The sequence below is a fragment of the Aspergillus puulaauensis genome, chromosome 1 (assembly GCF_016861865.1).
Source record: "Aspergillus puulaauensis MK2 DNA, chromosome 1, nearly complete sequence".
Lineage (NCBI taxonomy): Eukaryota > Fungi > Ascomycota > Eurotiomycetes > Eurotiales > Aspergillaceae > Aspergillus > Aspergillus puulaauensis.
Window position 1 is genome coordinate 1,361,080 of NC_054857.1, and position 17,606 is coordinate 1,378,685.

A 17,606-nucleotide genomic window follows, 5' to 3' on the forward strand; every position below is an offset into this window, starting at 1 on the left:
TCCTATTTAGAGCAGTATGATTGCCCCCCCCAGCTCGTCTGCTGCTCTTTCCCTTTCTAATTAATTTCGAAGTCCGGGTCGCACCTTCCTAGTTCCTCAGGCCTCTTACTGGTATATAGGAAGGAACGACCCGGAGAAATCCAAGACAACCAACGGACATTGAACCGGCCGGAATCCGATGTCCGACCTTCATATCACCAGAAACAAGCCCCAGACCCCAGCACAGAATCCTAGAAATTCAAACACCATCTCACGTCATGTCTTCCAAACTTAACATTGGCGTAGTGGGCATAGGCCGGATGGGCCAACGCCACGCCCTGAACATCCTCCATCATGTCCCAAGAGCTCGCCTTCTATGCGTCTGCTCCCCCGCGCCGCATGAGATCGAATGGGCTGAGCAGAATCTCAAGCCAGAGGGCGTCCAGGTTTTCACCGACATGAAGCAGATGATCCAAATGCCTGGCCTACAGGCCGTGGTCATCGCGTCCTCGACGAACCTGCACATCACTCATACCCTGGCGGCCATGGAGCGGGGCATCCATGTCCTCTGCGAGAAACCGATCACAACCGACGTGGCAGAAGTATATTAACTTGATCCTCCATATAAACTACAAGTGTGAATGGATGCTAACTGTCGCAGTTACAATCGCTTATTAAAACAGCAAAGAAATCCTCGGCAAGGCTAATGGTCGGGTTTGTCCGGCGCTTCGACAAGAACTACGCCGATGCGCGCGCGAAGGTCCAGTCCGGCCTTATCGGTAGTCCGTTGGTCGTGCGCTCCCAAGGCACTGAGAAGCTGGATAAGTCCGGGTTTTTTATTGACTATGCCCGCATCAGCGGGGGTATCTTCATAGACACGGTTATCCACGATATCGACTTGACATTGTCGTTTTTTGGTGACGACGTCCGGCCCAAATCATGCTACGCGACCGGGCTGATTGCGCATCACCATGAGATGAAGGAGTTTGGGGATGCCGATAATGCTGTCGGCGTTGTCGAGTTTTGGGACGGGAGGATAGCGTATTACTATCATTCGCGGACGACGCAGCATGGGTATGATAACTGTACAGAGATCGTGGGGAGTGAAGGGAAGATAGGGATTAATCTGTTACCGACAGCGAATAAGGTGCAGGTTTCCGGGGTCAATGGGATTATACGCGAGGCGTTTCCCAGCTGGATTGATCAATACAAGGAGGCGTTTGTGACGGAGATGGAAGTATTTTCAGAGGCAATTCTGCAGGGCAAGGAGCTGCCGATGAAGCTGGAGGCCGCTTTGACAGGGTTGAGGATTGCAGAAGCTCTCCAGGAGAGCCTGATCTCGGGGAAGAAGATCGAGTTTGGGGAGGATGGGGAGCGTAAGCTGACATCTTCTCTGTGATGCTGAAGTATGGAGCCTATAAAGTATCTCGGAGTATGGGGAGTAGAGAGCCTATAGAGTTGAGTTAGAAGCATCTCGAGGCAACGACCAGATATGGGTTCTCTGAATAGTACTCCGTACTCCCAAAGTAGAGATTCCACCCCAGATTGATACCGTAATGGGTCCTTCAATTGGGGGCTAGACTTAGAGGCACAGATTGGCCGCTAAAACCAAAGCCAGTGCACGTCTCGGCGCTGCATCCACTATTGGCACTTGGCAACACTCCAACAACACAGCAGACCCCGCCCCCAGGAACTGTCAGAGCGGGCCTAAGGAGTTGGCTAGGTCATTCCTGCGGGAGTGCGGGGGGCTTAAAACCGCAGAGATCCGATCAATCTGAGCGACCATGACGATCTGGACGGTGTATATTTGGATGTGCAGTGGATGGACACGCAGTTTACTTGAAGCAGAAGGCGGCACGTGAAACGTCACCGGCGTCGTACTCGCGTCTCCATCTTGAATCTCCTGTTCCTGCTTCTCCTTTTCCAAGCCCACAACTGGTTGTTTTTTGTTTTGTTCTTTTGTTATAATCTTTTAGCTTGCGTCCGCTCTTTTCGTTCCATCTTCGCTGTTGTCGATATTAGACTTGACTTGTTTCTTGCAGAACGAGTCCCTTGCAACCTCCGCTGCTCCGCTCAATGCCCACTTTTTGCCGCCCGTAAAGGCACCATGCCGCAGGCCTATGCCCCAGTGCAGGATTCTATCCCCGAGGAAGACCTTGACTTCTCTTCCGATGATGACAGCAATTTCCGACTTCATCGCGTAGATCGGCCTGCCTCGAGCTCAAACTCCCCCAAAGAAAACGACGACGGCGAACCGTCCATCCTCGCTCCTCTCGTTCGCAAATCCGCCGATTTCGAAACTTACCTAGACTCCCTCACCGAGGACGAACAACAGTTGCTTACCGCATCGAAAGAATATGAATTAGATGACTTAGACATATATGGGAACGGCAAAGCCGCTGCTCGCCGGCGGCTTTCTGAGGCGAAGAAAAAGAGGAAGCAATTGGTGAAACCCGGTGGTTGGCGCGCAGTTTACTATTCCAAAACTTGGTGGCGCACGCTGGTCGTCGTCATCATTGCCCTGGGGCTGTTGGTTTGGGGTTTCTTGACATATGCTGCGTCTAGCGGTGATGATTGGGGCGAATATGTGCGTTCAGCAAGCTTGTGGATGCATGGGGATATACTGACGTGTTTTAGGACATGCCGGGGCCGGACTCGTACTTCCCTACGCCCAAGGGAGGGACTCTGCAAGGCTGGGCCGCCAGCTACGAAAAGGCGGCAAGGCTAGTTGAGCAAATGACATTAATCGAGAAGGTCAATATCACTACGGGAACCGGTTGGCAAATGGGAATGTGCGTTGGGAATACGGGTTAGTTGGCTTCCTGGAATATGTATTAAACATCAATGCTAACCCTCGCTAGGCCCTGTCGAACGCCTCCGCTTCCCGTCGTTATGTCTACAGGACGGCCCTCTCGGAATCCGTTTCGCAGATCATATCTCTGCTTTCCCGGCTGGTATTACGACAGGGGCCACCTGGAATCGGGATCTGATACGGCAACGTGGTGAAGCGATTGGGCTGGAATCCCGGTTGAAGGGTGTGAACGTCATTCTCGGTCCATCTATGGGACCTCTTGGCATGATGCCCGCAGGTGGCCGCAACTGGGAAGGCTTTGGGTCGGACCCTGTTCTTCAGGCTGTCGCTGCGGCAGAAACCATCCGGGGCATCCAAAGCAATGGAGTTATGGCCACGGCCAAACACTATGTCATGAACGAGCAGGAGCACTTCCGCCAGCCGAACGAATGGGGCATCCCACACGCTATCTCTTCCAATATCGGAGACCGCGCCTTGCACGAGGTATTTCTCTGGCCGTTCGCCGAGAGTATCCGTGCGGACGTGGCTAGCGTTATGTGCTCTTACAACCAAGTGAACAACAGCCATGCATGCGAAAACAGCAAACTCCTCAATGGTGTGCTCAAGGATGAACTTGGCTTTCAAGGATTTCTGCAGTCAGATTGGCTCGCTCAGCGATCAGGTGTCAACAGCGCGCTCAGCGGTCTCGACATGAGCATGCCTGGTGATGGCCTTTACTGGGCTGACGGCCGGTCTCTCTGGGGTCCCGAACTAACTCGCTCGGCTCTCAACACCTCTGTTCCGATGGAACGTTTGGACGACATGGTGACGCGTATTGTCGCCGCCTGGTATCAATTAGGCCAAGATTCTTGGGAAAGTCCGCCCCCTGAGGGTGATGGTGGTCCCAACTTCTCATCTTGGACTGATGAAGAGTATGGTCTTCGGTTTCCCGGTAGTCCAAGTGACGATTCCGCCGCTCTCGTGAACCGCTTCATAGACGCCCAGGGTAGTGGAGATGATGCTCACTCGAACATTACTCGGAAAGTCGCGGCAGAGGGCATTGTTCTGGTGAAGAATAACGACGGGGTGTTACCTCTGTCTCGTTCGCCAGAGGCTAATACTGATAGACCTTATCGTGTTGGCGTATATGGGGACAGTGCTTCTCCCGCTGATGGACCCAATGTGTGCGCAGACCGAGGTTGCAACTATGGAACTCTTGCGATGGGTTGGGGTAGCGGCACTGTCGAGTTTCCATATCTTGTTAGCCCAATTGATGCCCTGGGTACTGCATGGCAGAGCGATGTTGAGATGACGTCGTATTTACGGAATGCTGTGATGCCAGTAGATACATCAGACAAGGATCTCTGCCTTGTCTTCGTCAGCGCCGACTCTGGCGAAGGGTATATCTCCGCCGGTGGCATCCACGGCGACCGTCCCAACCTCTTCCTCCAGAAAGGGGGTGACACTTTGATCGACACCGTCGGCAAAAACTGCGGGGGACCAACCGTTGTTATTGTGCACTCCGTAGGCCCTGTTTTGGTTGACCCCTGGATCGATCTGCCTGGTGTAGACGCGGTCCTATTCGCTCACTTACCAGGCCAGGAAAGCGGCAATGCTCTTCTTGACGTCCTCTTCGGTGATGTCGACGCTAGCGGCCGTCTCCCGTACACCGTGGGCAAAAGCCTGGAAGACTATGGCCCCAATGCACAAGTCTTATACGAAGCCAATGCCCCAGTCCCACAAGCCGATTTCACCGACGCCCTCTACATCGACCACCGCTACTTCGACCGCTACAACATCACTCCGCGGTACGAGTTCGGCTTCGGCCTCTCCTACACAAGCTGGGAATTATCCAACATGAAAATCAGCTCCGTCGGCGGCAAACGAACACGTCTCCCCGCAGCGCGTCCCGCAGATGCTGTTCAACCGCCCACATACGATCCAAATCCACCACCCGCCAACGAGTCCGTCCTCTTCCCAGAGGGCTTCCGCATTCTTGAAAAATACGTCTATCCCTACCTTCCCACCCTGGATGCAACGACGCCTCCTCCCCCACCAGAACATCCAAAAGGCGAAAACGACGACATCCTCGATGACAACAAGAACAACAAGAACTTTGAAAAGGCCCGAAAAACTAAACCCTCCGACGCTGGCGGCGGCCTAGGCGGCAACCCCTCCCTCTACGAGGAACTCGCCCGCGTTGACCTAACAATCCAAAACACCGGCCGCCGCGCCGGCCAACAAGTCATCCAACTCTACGTCTCATTCCCCGACTCCGTGACCGAAACCGAAAAGCCCAAAAGAACCACCCACCACATCGAGTTTCCGGACCGCGTCCTCCGAAACTTCACCAAGGTCGACTTGGAACCGGGGCTGATGACCAGCGTAAACATGACAGTGACTCGGAAGGATCTGAGTTACTGGAGTGTGCGCGAGCAGAACTGGGTCATGCCCCAGGACGAGTTCTATTTCTGGGTTGGGTTTAGTTCGCGCGATTTGCCCCTCGGGAAACCGTTCGAGGTATAGATTTGTTTGTTCTTGTCCTTCTTGTCTTTGGTTTTGCTGTGATTTTCTTTTGCTTGTTTGGTTGGTTGGCGTGGTTGGAGGTTTACTACCACCCTAAAATTACTACTTTACTCAGTAAATATTTAATTCGGCTTTGGGTTTACGGTAACCATGAGGTTGAAACGGTATATAGAAGATGGAGCTGCAATTTGGTTGTACAGAGATACCATACATACATAGCACAGCATGTACGATGTACCTAGGACTGACAGAAGAATGCATTTGCATTTTGCTCGCAAAGGGAAAAAGAGATGAATCACGAGATGAACAGTATTTAGAATTCGTAGTAATCATCATCTAGCATAACGTAACATAACATACACTATTAAAGTAAAGGGAAAATGCAAGTCATTAGAGTTTTGACGCGGCTCCAGGAGACGAGATCTCGTTGTACAGCAGGCTGGTCAAGAAGTCGGCGTAATCTTCACCCGTGACCTGGCCAGCGAAGTACCGTCCAGCGAGCTGGAACTTGTTGCCCTTGGGGCCCTTGGCGGCGAGGGAGTCGGCCTGCTCCTTGAGCAGGCGCAGGGCGTACGCCTTGTCGACCTTCTTGCCTTCGGATGTGGTGACGCCGTGGCGGGCCCATTGCCACAGCTGGCTGCGGGAGACTTCGGCGGTGGCAGCGTCCTCCTATTTGTTTGTTAATAACGATTAAATAAACACTGAAGAGAAGCGGAGCGAGCTTACCATAAGGTAGTTGATAGGGATACATCCGACACCACGGAGCCAGCCCTCCATGTAGGACAGACCGATGTTCAGGTTCTTGCGGATGCCATCCTCAGTAATCTTACCGGGGACGTTGGTGTTGAGAAGGTCGTTGGCCGTGATGTGGACATCCTCGCGGCGGATGTGCATTTGGTTGGGGGTGGGCATGTACTTGTTGAAGACCTCGGTCGCGATCGTTGCCAGGGCGGGGTGCGCCACCCATGTACCGTCGTGGCCCGCACGAACTTCACGGAGCTTATCGGCACGAACGCCCTCCATGGCCTTGTCATTGGCCTCGGCATTGTCCTTGATGGGGATTTGAGCAGCCATACCACCCTGTTCACGTTAGTATTGGTAAGCCAATGATTGATTGGGATATTTTCGTACCATGGCGTGGACACCGCGCTTATGGCAGGTCTTGATGAGAAGCTTCACGTAAGCGTCCATGAAGGGAACAGTCATCGTGACGTCGGAGCGGTCAGGGAGGACAAAGTTGGGGTGCTGGCGGAACTTCTTGATGAAGGAGAAGATGTAATCCCAGCGGCCGCAGTTAAGACCGGAGCTGTGATCACGGAGTTCGTAGATGATCTAAGGCTGTTAGCATAATCCTCTTAAGCGATTAAGAAAGGGCAACACACCTCTTCCATCTCGAAAGCAGCAGAGATGGTCTCAATCAAAACAGTACCACGGATGGTGCCGCGGGGAATGCCAATGTAGTCCTGTCCAAGGTTGAAGACATCGTTCCAGAGACGGGCCTCGAGGTGAGACTCCATCTTGGGCAGGTAGAAGTAGGGGCCGAACCCGCGGGCCACCAACTCCTTGGCGTTGTGGAAGAAGTACAGACCAAAGTCGAACAGACTGCCGGAGATGGGCTCGCCGTCAACAGTGAAGTGCTTCTCGTCAAGGTGCCAGCCACGAGCACGAGCAATGAGGGTGGCAAGAGTCCTGTCAGTGCGGAGCTTGTATTCCTTGTTGCCCTGCTTGAAGTCGACCTGGCGGCGAATAGCATCGTACAAGTTGATCTGACCGTTGATCATGTTATCCCAGGTGGGGGCGCTGGAGTCTTCAAGCTGTTAGCTTATCACGATCAAAAATGGCCAGTACTTAGTTAGGTACATACCCTCAAAGTCAGCCATGTAGGTCCACACATCCGAGTTCAGCGCGTTCACGACCATCTTCCGGTCGGTGGGACCAGTGATCTCAACACGGCGGTCGACGAGACCAGGGGCCGGGGGAGCACCCTTCCAGCTAGGGTCCTCGCGGATAGCCCTGGTCTCTGGAAGGAAGTCGGGGAGGTGTCCCTTGTCAATCTCCGCCTGGCGATCAACACGGCGCTGGAGGAGAGCTTTACGGGTAGGGTTGAAGGTGCGGTGTAAGATGGCCAGGAAAGCACATGCTTCCTTGGTGAGGATCTTGCGAGCATCGTTGCTCACGGAGCCGAGGATGGCCACATCCTTGAGCTGCACGTCGACTTGAGACATTGTAGCGTTCACTTATCCAAAGTACAGATTGAAGGAGAAGTGTTGCTGGAGTTCTGAGGAGAGAAAGTCAAAGCAAAAGCGAAGACCCGGAGAAAGCCTAGACCAGAGTCATATATATGTAGCACATCGATAACAGTTCGGCAGGAGCATGGGTGACTACGTCAGACAGCGAGAAACAACCGCGGTCCAACCGAGGCCGATGATTGGAAGGCGCTTGGATTGGATCCATGGAGCACGGGCAAGTCAGGAAGAGATGGAGACGGGAATGGAGCAAGAACGATAGGAATTTAGGAATTGGGCCATTCAGAGTGACGTTTGTGAAGCTGAAAGCGTCAGGATGAACGGATCTCGCCCAAACAGGAAATCCATCAGGTGACTTGTCCGCGGGAAAGTCACGGGAAGCTCTCCTAAACTCGGCCGATTGCGGAATTCGCTGCGATTTAATACTGCGCAGTGCGCTCTGCTCTACGCGGGGGCCGCCGTCGCCCGATAAGCTCTCGTCCGATTGCTGAACGGGTTGTGTTACAAATATGTCGACTGTTGGAGTCGACAATTCACCACGATTGACTCATTGAGAGGCCTCCAGGATCGGAAAGCAGGCCGGGCAGAGAGCTGTCTGGCAAAGCCGAGGGCGCGAGTGGAAAGGTGGAAGCACCTCCCCGCACGCCCGAAGCTCCAGCTCTGAGCTCCCACAGCCGCGGTTGATCAACTGCTGTGGCCATACGGACGAATGGTGAAATATCCGCTGCCTCGACACCCTCCTACCGACTTCATCCGAAGTTTCGTCCAATTATTTCGTTTACGCAGTCACGTCTCTTTCTCAAAAGCAGGATATATATGATCAAATAATATCGATAAATCGAGTCTATCTTATACCACAATTGCCACCAGTCAGTCGCTGGAGAGCAGCGCACGTGAAATCGCCATGAAACTACAATCGAACAAAGATATTTAACATGTGACATAACATCAAATTGGAATCTAATTCAGGTTTGCGGATCACGCTCAAATCCCGGTCTACCTTCGGGATTAGACGGGTCGACTTCGTTTCTCCCAAGGTTAACGTCGTTTGGTCGATCTAGACCGTTTCGATATACCGTCTCACCTCCCTAGTATTCAGTCAGCGTACACCCTTAAGCGTTTGCTCCCGTGGAATATATATAAATGCTTACCAGTCGGTCACGGCTTCTTCCCACAAGCGCACCTCATGTTCCCGAGTACCGCCAAAGTGTTCAACAAAGGCATTCCCAAAGACCTCCCGTGCGACACTGTCTTTGTGCATGAAGGTGGCTGTCGCAGCGCCCAAATTTTTGGCAAGGCGCACTCCCTTGTCATTCGCACCACCCATATCCTCGCCCTTGGATAGCGGCGGGACGGGGATCTCGAGTTTCTTCTCGACACCCCGCCAGCCCAATGCGACTATAGCTGCCAGTACGAAATGCGGGTTGGCATCTGCGCCTGGCACACGGACCTCTAGGCGAGTAGCCTTTGGACTGGCGGCCGGCGGCGTAATCAGGCGGATGGAGGCAGCCCGATGCTCCAAACCCCAAGATACCGTAACAGGAGCCCAGAAGTTCTCCACTAAGCGTTTGTAGGAGTTGACGGTTGGCGCGAACATTGGCATGATGTCCGGAAGCCCCGTCAGGATTCCGGCAAGGAAATACCGTCCAACATCAGAAAGATGAGCCACATCAGGATATGGCGGGGAGGGGTCGGGGGTTGGGCGGAAGAACGCATTTGTGCCGTCGCTATTCACCAAAGATATATGCATATGACCACTATTACCAGGTAAACCTTCACGGGGCTTCGCCATGAACGTAGGCGTGATGCCATGTTTTGTGCCAATAGATTTGACGACATATCTATACAACTGTCAGCAACCCCAATGCAACACACAAGCAACTGAAGCAGCTCACTTGAAAAGGCCCGCTTTATCCGCCATCTCACTGGCCTCGCCGAACTGTAATGCCTAGTTTCGTCCGTCAGCAAAACGAAACCCCAGTTCAGCTGTAATCACCAACCGCTTCATAAACGCCTGGTCCACTCTCCGTGTGCCACCCTTCAATCTCACAGTTGAACTGCTCGCATGCGTCGAAAACGCCGTAATAGTACTCCTGGTTGTGGATCGGACGGGTCAGACTGTACCCAAACATTCCCTCCGTGAGAGGTGGCAGCGTCTCAACCGGGTTCTCCTTAAGAAAGGTAGCCGTCGACGAGGCATTGCGGTCGGGTGTAGCAAACTGGTAGAACTCAAATTCAGCTAGGGAAAGCAGCGATGATCAGCATTATTCCCCCGCAATACTTCGCAATGACTGCGCTTACCTCCCGCCATCGCGCGATACCCGTTCGCAGCCGGTTTGCGCAGCGCCTCGTTCAACAACCCGCGAGGACATGCAAGCAAGGGTTCCCTCGTGTCAGGGTCATAGAAACTGATCAGGAAGAACGGCACGTTGTTCTCCCAGGGAATGCGCCGGAAGCTGCTCAGGTCTGGCTTGGCCAGGATATCCCCGTACCCGTTCTCCTTGTTGCTGATCTCGAGCTCTCGAAAGTATGTCCGATCGTGCATATCCCAGCCGAATATGACAGAGCAGAAACCGAACCCGTCGTCAATCACCGAGAGGAACTTCTTCTTGGAGACCAACTTGCCTCTGAGCTGCCCGTCGGCATCAACGCCGGCCAGCTTCACGCGCGTGTCATTCTGGAGGACTTCGGCGACGTTCTCGGATGTGACCTTTGTATCTGACATGGCATTCGCTGAGTATCTATAGCGTGACGACCGCTGTTATGGTATTGTTTTTGGTGAAAGGGGCTCGTGTAAGGGGCTCGTGAGTCGGAGGTGAAGGGTCGGCGGGGAATCGGAGGTGGCTGGTTCGGGAAACGAAAAAGACCTAATTAAGGACGCTGGGAATACCTAAAAATTAACGGTTAGCATTTATTGCCATCTTGCGACGGGCATCATATACTAACAGGTATACAAAAGAACAGTGAAAGAGGTGTTGGTGGATTGTCCCCGGGTTTCGTCCCCTGGCTGCCGAATGTGGGCAGTATGGAGCTTATCTTAGATAAGTGCATTGTTGGTTGCCCCGCACCAAACATCTTCTGCAGCTCCGACTCAGCTTCTTCGCTTTCCAATTACTTCCATCTTCCACTTCAACATCTCGCTTCTAATCAATTATCATCCCTGAAAGCTCAAACCTACAATGGCTACCCCCAGAGGCCGTCTCCAAGGCAAGAATGCCATCATCACCGGTGCCGCAGGGTAAATGCAACCCCTGCCACACACACACACAAGCAAAACATACACACAAAGACCAAGAACCACACCCAAGTGAAAGTGAATGCATCGCTAACTCCAGCAGCGGAATCGGTCTTGAAACTAGCATCCTTTTTGCCCGTGAGGGCGCCAACGTCCTTATGGCTGATATCTCCACCCCTGCCCTCGTGAAAGCCATCGCCAAAGTCAGGGAGCTTGTCCCCACCGCGGCGCAGGTTGAGACCATCAAGTGCGATGTCTCCAAGGAATCCGACGTCCAGGCCATGATCGAATCCCAGGACTCCTGGGGTGGAACGGATGTGATATTCAACAACGCAGGAATCATGCACGCCGATGATGCCGATGCCATCGATACCCCTGAGAAGATTTGGGACATGACGCAGAATATCAATGTGAAGGGTGTTTGGTTTGGATGCAAGCATACAGTTCTGAGTCTGCGAAGACATAAGAAGACCAAGGGGAGCATCATTAACACGGCGAGTGTGGTGGCCCTGGTGGGAAGTGCGACGCCGCAGCTGGCGTACACAGCTTCCAAGGGAGCTGTTCTGGCACTGACGAGGGAATTATCCATTGTGCATGCCAGAGAGGGAATCAGATTCAATGCTCTATGCCCAGCACCGTTGAAGTATGTTGTACACCCTTTTCCATTTGTCCGATGACTAACGAATATATAGCACGCCGTTGCTGCAAGACTGGCTGGGTGACGACCAGCCCAAGCGTCACCGCCGCGAGGTGCACTTCCCAATGGGAAGATTTGGTGAGGCCATTGAGCAGGCGCACGCTGTTGTCTTCTTAGCCAGTGATGAGAGCAGCTTTGTCAATGGATCCGACTTTGTTGTTGATGGTGGCATGTCCAGGGTATGTTTGTATCCCTCTAATTCAAAGCATTTGAGCTGACTGTGGCAGGCCTACGTGACCCCCGAAGGACCGGCTGCTCCAGCCCCTAAGAACCAGGCTCAGTAAACTGGTTCACTCAAAGATAGCTATGTTATCGGTCATAGAAGGCTTGGTAGAATAAAATAGTTTATCCTATATATAACATTCGATATACCAAACATGGTGTAAGTGGCGTCAGCCGTTTTGGCACAGATCACTGTCGAAACGTTTGATCCATGTCCTGTATATACCATAGTCCATCAAACAAGACCCGGAATCAAGGACACCCAGAGTCAGGATAGTTACAACTATCCCCGCTTCCCCCAGTAATACTCACCCCATCAAACGAAAAGTTCGAACAGCTCCCATTCCCACAAAGAATATAATAATCCTTCCCATCACTCATCGAGCCCTTCACATCCACAAACTCGACATTCTTAATAGTAACCCCATTACTCGGATCCCCAGTCGGCCCACCATTCAAATAATCCTGCTGCACCACAATCCCATAATCACTAATCCCCTTCAACTGAATATTCTCATACCGAATATTCTCCACATCCCCCTTCTCCCCCTCATTCGTCTTAATCCTGCACCCATTCTGCGAGTCCACGACCTGCGAGTTCGAAAACACAACCCCGTTCACGGTATTATCGCTCTTCCCGCCGATGGATCCAATGCTCAGCCCGTGTCCACCCGAGCAGTACATCCCGTCGACAGTGATGTTTGTCCCTGACGTAACAGCGACGCAGTCATCTTGGTTGTATACATTTGTGTTCTGCAGCAGCAGGCCCGTCGAGGACTTGATGTCGAATCCGTCGGAGTTGTGCGCGGCGGCATCGCCGTCACTGGAGTCGTTGGGCTCGTCACCGGCTGTGTTGTTGAGTGTCAGGCCTGTGATGGTGAGGGACTCAGTGTTCTCGATGTCGAAACAGTGCACGGGCCAGTTCTGGATTACGAGGTTTGAGATGACGGAGTTGGTGAGGTGTTTCAGGACGATGAAGTGGTTCGGTCTAGGTTGGTTGGTTAGCGTTTTAAGTAAGGCATGTAAAGGTATAAGTAGGGGCTGGGGTGTATAGTACTTGTCTGAGCCACCGTTTGAGCCCTGGCCGTCCCAGTAGGCCTGTCCGTTGCCGTCGATTACATGCCCCTTTGTACCGGTGATGGTCACTCCCGTGCCGGAGATGACGATGGGGTCGAAGTCGCTATCTGCGGTTTCGCCGAAGGTCTAAAGAACAGGTTAGGTATATCGTGGGTTTGGTGGAAATGGGAGGCTTACTGTGGTACCGTCGAAGATGACTGCGGCGCCGGTCTGCAGGTCCTGCAGGTCGATGGTGCTCGATGGAGGAGCTGAGATATCGGAAAGGAGAATGTTGGAGCAGGATGCAACGGCCGAGGAGATGGAAGCGTAGTCGGTCACAGTGCAAGTAGTGCCACCATTTCCGGTGAAAGACGCGGAAGCCGGTGTGGGGGAGTTTGTGGTAGAAGGCACAGAGACTGGAATTTGAGAGGCTGTCACCGTAGGAATAATGCCAGTAGATGATGCGGATGCGGATGCTGTTGCAGGGAACCCAAGAGCAACCGGAACGAATGGAACTAGGAACGCACAGCGCTTCATTTTGATAGATGAAGGAGGAAAAGTAGCGACAGAAATAACTAACAGAAATAGGATTAAGCCTTTGTTTGGTCCAGGATAAGGCTATGTTCAGGTGGTATTTATACTGTAGAATAGTCTGCTCTCTTCTAATCTCCGAGGAGACAAGGCCGAAACAACTGAATCGGTTCAATCACTCAGCTCCAAAGCTTGTCATGCTTGACTCGAGCAGGTGTCCGCTATTGGTGGAATGCGCGAGACAAGCATTGCCAATATAGGAGTTCATTTTGGATAGATTAACGGGATTCATCAAACTAAGGGTACTCGGAATGTACCTGAAACTTAGCCCTAACTTCGACAGGTCTTCAGTATACTGGCCGCTTGCTTCAGCAGGAGCTATAACGCACATCACCCAACCGTCTATAACTTGTGCATTATTAATATCTGCTAAACGGCTGATATTGAGCAAGATATCCATGAAGAGTGCGCGAAGGATGACCCAGCAGGGTGAAACGCGTACGTATTGGTATCTATCTGAGACCGAAGATCGTCAGGTGGAGCACAGACAATCTAATTCAAACTTTTTATTTATACTATGATTACTATCTAGTCCATGCACGTCGGGCACGGGTAAGCTACTGTAAGCATAGCGCAATTTCCTGGGGATCGCACCCACGCCTGACAACTGACAAGCTGGCATGCCATGACGTCTATGGGTGCAATATAGTGGGGTGGAGCATGCTGACTCAGAGTGGCGTTGGAGCCCAAATATTTTTGTAATTGTGGCAAGATGGCCGAGCGGTTAAGGCGCAGCACTCGAAATGCTGTCTCTTCGGAGGCCAGAGTTCGAATCTCTGTCTTGTCGTTATTATTATTGTTCTTTTTTTTTTTTTCTTTTCTGCCGATTATTCCTCCGTATATCGCTACCGGGCCGGTGCTGGCAGCCCTGGTCGGCAAGGATCCGCGGCTACAAAGCCTCTGGGACTAAGTATTATGCGCTACCCCGGACTGAAGTGCCATCCGTGGGATCGAAGTGCGAGTCCCTCGGTAATCCATGACGCAGAAAACGGGTGAGGGGAAGCCCATCATGCGACCGGCTGATGGCATGATCTCCATCTGTCGCTCCTTTTTAAGCAGCTCTCCTCCATCTCTCACGCACCACCGTCCAAGTCAAAACATCGAAACAATATCTACTGAGCTAAACTCCAATCTCACCATGCAACCCGATCTATCCGCTCCCCAATCTCCGCCGCGGCCTTCGTGGAAGCGGCCCGCCCCTGTTTCCGTCCGTTTCAGACGCTGGTACGCCTCGCCACCCTGGAATCCTACATCGCCTCTCTAATCAGTTCTATTGTTCCAGGTCTATTCCTCTTCTTGCGACCATCGCTATCGGTACGTATTTGTTTACCCGTTCTTCGCGACGGGCGAGGCTGACTCCACAGGCTACGGGATGACCCAGTATGGAACCATGCGAACGGACTCGCATGTTCACATCGCCGAGGAAGAGCGAATCCGGAAAAACCAGCAACTCATGGACGCCTATGGATACAAAGACAACATAGACGATCTACAAAAAGCGCTCGAAGCTTATGAGATTCAGTGATGGTTTTGACTGCTGGCGCTGGCGTCAGAGTTGGAGTCGGAGTACGGAGCTTTCATTATCATCATTCTCATACTCTCACACTTTCACACCTTGCGCAGCTGGCTCTGCAGGGTTGGGATATCCTTCGCTTCATGTATTATTTTACGACTGATGATCCAATTTGTTTAGCTTGGCATACATATGGCATAATGGAGTTTTTTTGTTGGATACTCCTAAGACTAGGTACAAGCGATCCGCCTGCTGCGGGGACTGCAGGATAACAACAACAGTCCCACTCTTTTCCTTCAGTACTCGTAGAATTGCCTAAATATTCGCTCGACGGTAAAGTCTCTCCGACTCGCCTCAACCCTTGTCTGTAAATTCACTAAATGCATCCTTTACGGTCAGCGGCATGCTGTGCTACATAGATCAGGAATGTCCATGCGGAACTTCGCATCTCGAACCGAAAGCGTGATCTTCATTCGTGCCCCATCCATCCTTCGATCCAGGGCGAGAGCCTGTGATGTGACTCCACCGACTGGACCTGCCTTTTCTGCTTCTGCACGAGATAGCTTCATTTGCACCCGTCGATCATTAAAAAAAAAAAAAAGGTCCCTTGCTTTTTGTTTTGTGTCCTCGCTCCTCCAGACCCCCGCCAAGTATTTTCGCTGATCACACGCCAGCCAGCCCTTATCTCAAAGAGGAGCAGATCAAGTGCCATGCAGTGGGTATATGTAAGACGATCTCTCTCTGTCCCTGATCTGCTCTTTTCTCCCCCTCTCAAGCGCCCTCCATGCATCTCACCACCCTCTTTCTCGCCCTCTCGGCCTCTGCCATCCAGCTCAGCGTCGGCCGCGTCGCACAGCCGCGAGCTGATGATGCGCAATGCACCAAAACCACCGTAGCCATTCTGTAGGTCTTCGTCTGTTTACGATGTAGGGGTATGGAACTGACCGGATCAGGGGAGGTGGAATGGCTGGTGTTACCGCTGCGGTTTGTCGTTTCCGCCTTGTTTTGTCGATGGCCGCAACTAATTTCACCAGCAAGCACTGTCAAACGCTTCGGTAACGGACTTTGTCGTTCTCGAGTACAGAGACACGCTGGGAGGCCGAGTCTGGCACACCGACTTTGGCGAGGACCCGAATGGGGATCCGTACGTTATCGAATATGGCGCGAACTGGGTGAGAAGCATTCGTCGCGGGTCTGGTGTCAAGAGCACCTCTACTGACACGCTCTAGGTGCAAGGACTGGGGTCGTCCAAAATTGAGAACCCTGTTTGGAGACTGGTGAGCATCCTATTCAGTGGTAATGTGTTGAACAGGTCTGACATCTCAGGCCAAAAAATACCAACTCAAAAACACCTACTCCAACTACGACTCAATCCTCACGTACAACGAAACCGGGTATACGAATTTCACCGACGTTCTCGACGAGTATGCAGCCATGTCTGAGAATGCGTCCGAACAAGCCGGGCAAATCCTCAACGAGAACCTCCAAGACATGACCGCCCGGTCTGGCCTGGCACTGGCTGGCTGGAGACCCCACAAAGACGACATGAAAGCACAGGCCGTGGAATGGTGGAACTGGGGTATGAGACAGAACGAGGCAACAAGACCCGTTCGTAACGCTGCGTCTGCCGGATCCCGTAGCTAACAGAAGCACAGATTGGGAAGACGCCTTCTCCCCAGACACGAGCTCGTTCGTCTTCGGCGTTGCCGGAGAGAACCTGACATTCAACCAGTTCGGCGAACGGAACAACCTCGTCATCGATAAGCGCGGATACAGCGCCCTTATCCAAGGCGAGGCAGACACCTTCCTCAAACCAAACGATCCCCGGCTCCGACTCAACACCCAAGTTACCGACATCGAGCATAGCTCCGACGGTGTTATCGTGCGTAACAGTGACGGCAGCTGCATCACCGCTGCGTACGCCATCTGCACATTCTCCGTCGGTGTGCTGCAGAACAGCGACGTCGATTTCGCCCCCGCCCTTCCGGATTGGAAGCAGACGGCAATTGAGAAATTCGCCATGGGCACATACACCAAGATCTTCATGCAATTCAACGAGACATTCTGGCCCGAGGACACGCAGTACTTCCTCTACGCCGACCCCACGACCCGCGGGTACTACCCTGTCTTCCAGTCCCTGTCAACAGAGGGTTTCCACCCAGGCTCAAACATCATCTTCGTCACCGTCGTCGAGAGCCAAGCGTACCGCGCAGAGCTCCAATCGGACGAAGAGACCAAGGAAGAAATCCTTGAAGTCCTCCGCGACATGTTCCCTGACAAGGAAATCCCCGACCCCATCGCTTTCGCCTACCCGCGTTGGACAAGTGAACCCTGGGCATACGGCAGTTACTCCAACTGGCCAGTTGGGACGACATTGGAGATGCATCAGAATCTGCGTGCGAATGTGGACCGCCTCTGGTTCGCAGGTGAAGCAACCAGCGCGCAGTACTTTGGGTTCCTGCACGGAGCGTGGTATGAAGGGCGCGAAGCAGGCGAGAACGTAGCGGCCTTGCTAAAGGATGAATGTGTCGAACTTTATGGGACTGAAACTTGCGGGGATAGGACGCATTATGATGTGCTGCATGGGACGAGCCCGGTCAAGTCATATACGGTGGAGAATGGGTGGCCAGTGAACAGTACTGATTTATAGCCGTGATAGTGTGGCCCCGACCTCGTTGGGCAGATTTCCAACACTGCATCATGATTTGCCTTTGTGTAGATAATGTTCATTCAGTTGGAAACCCATATGG

At 52.7% G+C, this 17,606-nt stretch overlaps 8 protein-coding genes and 1 non-coding gene across 9 annotated transcripts; 6 read left to right on the top strand and 3 right to left on the bottom strand.

The window, feature by feature from the left end:
• Positions 1 to 257: 257 nt before the first annotated feature.
• On the top strand, positions 258 to 1,378 carry APUU_10590S (uncharacterized protein; the record flags this gene model as incomplete). The annotated part of the gene is made up of 2 exons (XM_041702485.1): positions 258 to 581; positions 641 to 1,378. The coding sequence occupies 2 exons, from the start codon at positions 258 to 260 to the stop codon at positions 1,376 to 1,378; spliced, it is 1,062 nt and encodes a 353-aa protein (XP_041549956.1).
• A 708-nt stretch (positions 1,379 to 2,086) lies between these two features.
• Positions 2,087 to 5,296, top strand: APUU_10591S (beta-glucosidase; the record flags this gene model as incomplete). The annotated part of the gene is made up of 3 exons (XM_041702496.1): positions 2,087 to 2,566; positions 2,617 to 2,788; positions 2,841 to 5,296. 3 exons carry the CDS (start codon positions 2,087 to 2,089, stop codon positions 5,294 to 5,296), a joined length of 3,108 nt encoding a protein of 1,035 aa, XP_041549957.1.
• A 390-nt stretch (positions 5,297 to 5,686) lies between these two features.
• APUU_10592A (malate synthase) lies at positions 5,687 to 7,521 on the bottom strand (the record flags this gene model as incomplete). Its single annotated transcript, XM_041702507.1, has 5 exons — positions 5,687 to 5,965; positions 6,023 to 6,376; positions 6,428 to 6,628; positions 6,679 to 7,103; positions 7,161 to 7,521. The coding sequence occupies 5 exons, from the start codon at positions 7,519 to 7,521 to the stop codon at positions 5,687 to 5,689; spliced, it is 1,620 nt and encodes a 539-aa protein (XP_041549958.1).
• Positions 7,522 to 8,599: 1,078 nt separating this feature from the next.
• APUU_10593A (glutamine synthetase family protein) lies at positions 8,600 to 10,267 on the bottom strand (the record flags this gene model as incomplete). The annotated part of the gene is made up of 5 exons (XM_041702518.1): positions 8,600 to 8,630; positions 8,694 to 9,383; positions 9,438 to 9,490; positions 9,543 to 9,781; positions 9,844 to 10,267. The coding sequence occupies 5 exons, from the start codon at positions 10,265 to 10,267 to the stop codon at positions 8,600 to 8,602; spliced, it is 1,437 nt and encodes a 478-aa protein (XP_041549959.1).
• Positions 10,268 to 10,721: 454 nt separating this feature from the next.
• APUU_10594S (putative short-chain dehydrogenase/reductase family protein) lies at positions 10,722 to 11,758 on the top strand (the record flags this gene model as incomplete). Its single annotated transcript, XM_041702529.1, has 4 exons — positions 10,722 to 10,780; positions 10,881 to 11,420; positions 11,470 to 11,653; positions 11,702 to 11,758. 4 exons carry the CDS (start codon positions 10,722 to 10,724, stop codon positions 11,756 to 11,758), a joined length of 840 nt encoding a protein of 279 aa, XP_041549960.1.
• A 190-nt stretch (positions 11,759 to 11,948) lies between these two features.
• On the bottom strand, positions 11,949 to 13,289 carry APUU_10595A (glycoside hydrolase family 28 protein; the record flags this gene model as incomplete). The annotated part of the gene is made up of 3 exons (XM_041702540.1): positions 11,949 to 12,684; positions 12,754 to 12,899; positions 12,951 to 13,289. 3 exons carry the CDS (start codon positions 13,287 to 13,289, stop codon positions 11,949 to 11,951), a joined length of 1,221 nt encoding a protein of 406 aa, XP_041549961.1.
• Positions 13,290 to 14,049: 760 nt separating this feature from the next.
• Positions 14,050 to 14,130, top strand: APUU_t10003S. Its single transcript has one exon. It is a non-coding gene; the product is annotated as a tRNA-Ser (tRNA).
• Positions 14,131 to 14,481: 351 nt separating this feature from the next.
• APUU_10596S (uncharacterized protein) lies at positions 14,482 to 14,868 on the top strand (the record flags this gene model as incomplete). The annotated part of the gene is made up of 3 exons (XM_041702551.1): positions 14,482 to 14,567; positions 14,626 to 14,657; positions 14,708 to 14,868. 3 exons carry the CDS (start codon positions 14,482 to 14,484, stop codon positions 14,866 to 14,868), a joined length of 279 nt encoding a protein of 92 aa, XP_041549962.1.
• A 772-nt stretch (positions 14,869 to 15,640) lies between these two features.
• APUU_10597S (putative flavin containing polyamine oxidase) lies at positions 15,641 to 17,506 on the top strand (the record flags this gene model as incomplete). Its single annotated transcript, XM_041702562.1, has 6 exons — positions 15,641 to 15,759; positions 15,810 to 15,840; positions 15,891 to 16,028; positions 16,086 to 16,133; positions 16,183 to 16,435; positions 16,512 to 17,506. 6 exons carry the CDS (start codon positions 15,641 to 15,643, stop codon positions 17,504 to 17,506), a joined length of 1,584 nt encoding a protein of 527 aa, XP_041549963.1.
• Positions 17,507 to 17,606: the final 100 nt, after the last annotated feature.